The 5953-nt window shown below is 42.0% G+C and overlaps 1 protein-coding gene across 1 annotated transcript in view; it reads left to right on the top strand.

The window, feature by feature from the left end:
* The window catches only part of LOC109298788 (cytosolic phospholipase A2 epsilon-like), a 68405-nt gene extending 64655 nt beyond the window's left edge, over positions 1-3750 (top strand). The window contains exon 20 of the mRNA XM_019519066.1: positions 3382-3750. Coding sequence (XP_019374611.1) covers positions 3382-3620 — 239 coding nt within the window. The 3' untranslated portion in view covers positions 3621-3750. The remainder of the gene's footprint in view (positions 1-3381) is intronic.
* Positions 3751-5953: the final 2203 nt, after the last annotated feature.

Genomic DNA, 5953 nt, shown 5'->3' with positions numbered 1-5953 from the left:
TCCAAGGGAAGTGGTGCTGGCTCCTACCCTGAGGGTCTTTAAGACGAGGCTTGATGCCTACCTAGCTGGGATCATTTGAGCCCAGTTTTTTCTCCTGCCCTGGCAGGGGGTTGGACTTGAAGATCTATAAGGTCCCTTCCGACCCTACTTCTATGATTCTATGATTAAGAATTTGGAAATTAATTTCTTGTGCTCACCTCTGCGTAAGTGGCATTAGTATATCAAATAAACAAGTATAACCCTTCACAATCTTTTCCTTGAAATAAATCTATTTTTCTTAGTCATCTTAACTGCTTCCTCTGCTTATGAGTACAGATGGAAGTGCAGTTCTCTGATTTAACTCATAGCACTTGAGAGAAAGTGCCATGAGTTAGACCAATCCTCCTGACTCAACCGATGTTAAATGTTGGGTTAGGAGGGTGGGGGATTGGGCTTCAAGTTGGAGATCTTCCAGGGAGAGAGGCTGGGTCTCTAAAGCCTCTTCTCTTGTCCCCACCCCATCTCCCCCCAGCTCCCCTGCTGTCTCTGGATGGGAGGGGGAGAAGGTGGGTGAAGGAGGTCCGTTTTGGGGTTTTCCCAGCCATGCTGGAGAGGAGGGAATGGGTGGAGTGGAGTCTTCCCCCCAAGGTGGGGGGGTCCAATCCACTTACTGCCCCCACTCCAGCACAGCTTCGAAAATCTCAGAATTGACCTCCCTCCCCTGCCTTGTCCTCCTCCCAACCAGAGACAGCACCAGGGGCTGGGCTGTGCTGCAGAAGCCCAGCACCAGAGCAGACAGAAAATTTGTTTTGCGATGGAGTGCTCTGCAGCCATGCTCTTCTGTTAGGGCATGGCTTTAGAGTGTTTTCAAGGGGCTGATTGCACAACAAATGTCATTTGTCTGTGCCCTATGTGTATTTCAAAATCCTTGCCACAAATGGCAAGATTTTTAGAATACTTTCATAACATGTAGTTCATAAGCTAGTAGTCATAGACATATCATGATGAAAATGGATGCATTAACCTTAAGTGTATTTCAGAAATTCCAGCTTAACACAAGTTTTAGTGGTTCATCTGCTTGGTGGGATGAATTTTGGATGAGCCCATCTGTGAAATGTGAATTACACTAACTTCACATGCACTTCTAGGAGCAATTAAAGACATAGTATTTAATTAAAAAAAACCTTAAAAAGCTTAGAATCTTGCAGTTGTTCTTGTGAACTGTTGAAGAATGGAGGAAAGGTCTTTCAAAGTGGAACCAGGACAGCCACCTTTATTCATGATTTTCAGGTGTCCATGTTCACCAACTTTTAAGGTGAATAAAAACATGAGAGTCTAAACATAAGAGCCATATTGTGTCAGGCCAATAGTCTATTTACTTCAGTATCTTCTTTTTGAAATAGTAAAAAGTAGATGCTTTGGAAGGAGAGTGTACAGATGGGGCATATCTAGAGTGATCCATCCCTGGTCATCATCTATTTAGGGATTTCAGAGGATACATCCTTGACTGTTCCATTTAATAACTCCCAGTGGACCTCTCATCCATAAATTTGTACAATCCATTTTTAACCTGGTTATACTACCTGCCTGTACAACCTCATGTAACGAAGTTTCCACAAATTAACTACACCCTGTGTAAACAAGTACTTCCTCTTGTTTGTTTTTTAAACCGGCGTTCTTAAAATTCCAGTGGGTGCCACCTAATTCTTGTATTCCCAGAAGTTGGTCAGTAATAGTTTCCTATGTATTTTATCCATACCATTCATTATTTTATAGACCCCTTTCTCCTGCTTCTTCAGCCTTTTCTTGTGATATTGAAGAGTCCTAAGCCTTTTCAAACTCTCTTGGTATGGAACATGTTCCATATACCTTATCATCTTGATTGCTCTTCTCAGTACCTTTTCTAATTTCATTACATCCTTTTTAAGCTTTAGAGACCAGAATTGCATGTAGCATTCATGTGGGTGCAACATGCATTTATACAGTGGCATAATGATATTTTCCATTTTGTTTTCAATTCTCTGCTTAATGTTGCTTAATGTTTTATTGGTTCTTTTGGTCATTGCTGCATGTTATCCTGGTGTTTTCAGAGAACTCTCTACAATGGGTGCATCTGCATGAGACACCCCTGCACAGTCATTACTGTGCATTTATTTAGTACTTGTATTAACAAGTACTAAATTAAATGCACAGTAACCGGAGTTACTGTGCAATAGCACCAGCAACTGTCTTTTAAGTGACACTACTGTGCAGTAGCGTATTAGCACTGTCTATCCTGTGATGCACTACTGCACAGTATTGTTTGGCTACTGTGCAGTCAGTATCTCACATAGACACGCACAATGACTCCAAGGAAATACTAAGCATATTTTGAAGTATAAATTTGATTACTGAAAATTGCTGTATGCAGGAAATGAGTTTGCTTTAGGCTTTTGAGGTATTTTGGGAAGGGGCTGTTTGTACTTTATATTATATGATATTTATTAATCTTATTTTTTATCCTGAAAAAGTAAAACAAAAGGTAAATAAATAAATAAACCGCTTCCTTAATTTAGTTGCCATTACTTTTTTCTGGATAAGTTCCTATGTGTTTCTAGTAGGATATTTTTTTTAGAGCTACTAATTTTCTGTTTCTTCCTGCCTTCAACATGCCTTTTAATATTTGCTCACTTGTATTGAGACATTTTGGATAGTGCACAGTCTTCTGTAAGACACTCTCTGAATTCTATAGATTGGCCCCTAGGGGGTACTAATTGTAATTCAATCACCTTCATCCTCCTACTTAATACAATAGGGCTTTGACTAAAACTCACGTTTAAAAGAAAAAAGTACAAGATTGTATTAGTGATACCTATAGAACATGGCTGTCCAACTTTCAAGTGTCTGGGGGCCACATGTCCACCAGGCTGTAACAGTAAGGGCCACATGCCACATGAACCATACCAAGTAGGCCACAGTTCCCCAGGCCATGCATTGCAAAGACAACATCCCCCACAACTTCTACACCACGTTTACATGGGTCCCTGGCTGCCAATGCACCATGCACCTGTCTGGCCCTGGACTCACCCTCTGCTCCTTATGTTGTGTAGCACTGCTCTTCCCCCTAGGGTGGGGGAAGGAAGCAGCAGTTGCAAGAAGAGATAAATCAGTGCCCTTGGCTGCTGTTGCAGATAGAGCAATAGGATGAGTGGCAGCTGAAGCGGTTGTAACTTAAACCCTTACAGGCCACATGTAGCCTGCAGGCCACCCGTGGGATAGCCCTGCCATAGAACATCCTCTGGTTAGTTACAGTTGTGAACTCCTTCGTGGAAGTTCTTGACAGAGTGAATTAGTTTGATATATACCCCTTAAGTGTACCCAGTGACTCAGTAGTGAAACCCATTGTTTGTTTTCATTCCTCAGGTGTACCACGCAGTGCATCAGAAATGGAAATGGGCAAAGTTGATGTCTCTGGTTTCCTTTCCCCATACTCTACAAGGGAGGTCACACTGAAAGCAGAGGATTTCAACAAGCTTCTGAAACTGACTAATTACAACATCCTGAATAATGAAAACTTGATTCTTCAGGCCTTGCGCGCAGCAGTGGCACGCAAGAGACAAACTCAGAGCCAGTTACCATCTGAAGAACAATTATCATCCTAAATACTTTTTCTGTAGTTTGTGTCATTCTTCAAGATGTGATGTGACTGCAGTTGTATGAATTAACCAGTATTATACATGGTACATGAGAAGCTTTTTACCAGCTTACTCCGATTAAGCAGCCATCTCAGTAGATGAAGTGCAGTTATTCATTGTCTAAGCAATTTGCCTTAAACTTAAGTGCAATTCATAGTTTTTAAGAAATACTATACAAATACACATACATTTGGAAGCCACCAGTGAAAATGACAGTGCAATGTTTAAACTCATTTAAAACCCAGTAAACCTATTTAGATTTTAAGGAGAATGGCTGCTCTGTAATTGTGTAGTTTTTGGAGCAAATAGTTTTACCAGTCATAGATTAATTATGTAGCTGGCAACATTTCTCTACTGTAGGCAAAATATAAAGTTTCAGGTGTGTGTATAGGGCAATTAGACTGACTACTCCAGTGGTTCCCAAACCCTGACAGATTGTGCACCACCAATTTAAAACGATACAACCTTAAGTACCACAAGCAATTTTTTTCAGTTTCACCCAAGTACTTCCAGAAAATTTGTGTCATATAAAGTAATTATAATAAATCTGATAATGCGTACCACTGACAGGCTGTCTGCGTACCACTGGTGGTTTCCGTACCACAGACTGGGAACTGCTAAGCTACTCCATTAAGGTCTCTGACTTTTGGCATTTGTTCTCTTCATGGTGGTTAGTATTGTTTCACCAGCAGAATCTCCTGTTGTTTTATTGGCTTCCATGTTAAAAAAATTGTGAAATCCTCTTTCTTCTTGATTGAGGATGACAATACCCACAATTCAGGTCTTTTAATTTGGTAGTCTTCTTCCTATCATGTAAATTAAAGAACCCCCACTTCTTAAAATATTCTCTATGTTTTCTTTCATCAACTCTTATGCATAATACAGCATATTGATTTCAATAAGAAAATGTACTTTCCTCACAGTTTCATTGTTGTGGCAGCATTGTCCTTTATCTGTTGTCTTTACAAAAGTATTGGCTGATACTGGCACTTAAGTGTTTAATGGCACCGTGTTTATCAATCCAGTGAGGCTTGTTATGTTGGAGGAAATTAATTAGCCACACCCAGTCACTTTGTCCTGTTTTTATGAATGTGGGCTGCAAGTACTAAATGACTGTATAGCGACAACTGTACAGTTTGCAGACTGCATCATGTAGATGCAGCAAGTCTGTAATGTAACCCAGAAAACCCTGCATGGAAACCTGATGACAAAATTACTCCTGTGAACAGTGCAACTTAAAAGTCTAGCTCCTAACAGTCTCACAAGGACCCTTTGGTGTGGGAAACTTCACCTTATGCACAGCCCAGGCTGTCCTAGGTGGCACAAGGACTTCCACCACTTTATGGTCACACTGACTGTAATACATTTTGCAGCCTTTCAAGTGCAACTTCCTCAGGTCCTGCTCTGTAGCCACAGTCAGTTCCCCTCCCTGCTGGGGTCTCCTTTGCGATGAAGTCAAGATTTCTCTTAGTTGCAGTCAAACTAGGCTCCTCCACAGTCTCCCTGGGACCTTTTCCAACAGTGCTTTGAGCATATCAGGAAGCAAAACATGGTCCCTGCTCCAACCATGCTGGCTCAAAGCAAAATGGCCCCCTCTTTCCTACTTCCCCCCCTGCTAGCCCTCAAAGCAGCCTGGAGGCTATAGTTCAACCCAGCTCCCTGGGTCTGGTTGTCCTGGTCTTGGAGTGTCCCCACCCCTCACTGCCTAACCCCTCGCAACCCAGGGGCTGGGTTCACATGAAAATGCGTGTACAGGCATTAAATGTGTGTGGAGGCTGCATATCATGAGGGACCAATTCCAGGCTCTGGCAAAATGGCAACAATCTAACTGGTAGTGCATAAACTGCTCACTAAAAAATGGTGGCCAACATTTTGCTGTTGAGTAGCAACAGATTAATAAACAATTACTCATGAGAGACTGCCTCTTTGTTGCTGATGGGCAGTGCCCACTGGCAATCCACTTGGTAGCCTCAGATCCTCCCGTCCCAGCTCTACTGCTCATCCACTTCCTACAATAAGGCAAGGAGGCAGGGATGATGCCTTTCATTGAGATTCTGGGCAACAGGATGGAGAGTTCCTTATACCTTCCCAGAATACCCTAGAATATCTGTCTGCACATTTACTCATCAGCTAGCCAGAATCTGGCTCTAGATGCTGATTTTTACCATCCTAAATCTCAGGGCTAATGTACTGTGAGTGTAAGGGGAAAGAAGTCCCTTAAGCCTTTGTCGTCTGGGCTGGACCTCACTGTATTTTGGCTCATATGTCCTGAACCACTGCACTTTTGGTTACTGAAGTAT

The sequence above is a fragment of the Gavialis gangeticus genome, unplaced genomic scaffold (genome assembly GCF_001723915.1).
Source record: "Gavialis gangeticus isolate Ggan-Ray unplaced genomic scaffold, GavGan_comp1, whole genome shotgun sequence".
Classification (NCBI taxonomy): Eukaryota; Metazoa; Chordata; order Crocodylia; family Gavialidae; genus Gavialis; species Gavialis gangeticus.
The sequence above is the reverse complement of the archived record's forward strand: the minus strand, read 5'-3'. Positions and strand labels throughout refer to the sequence as shown.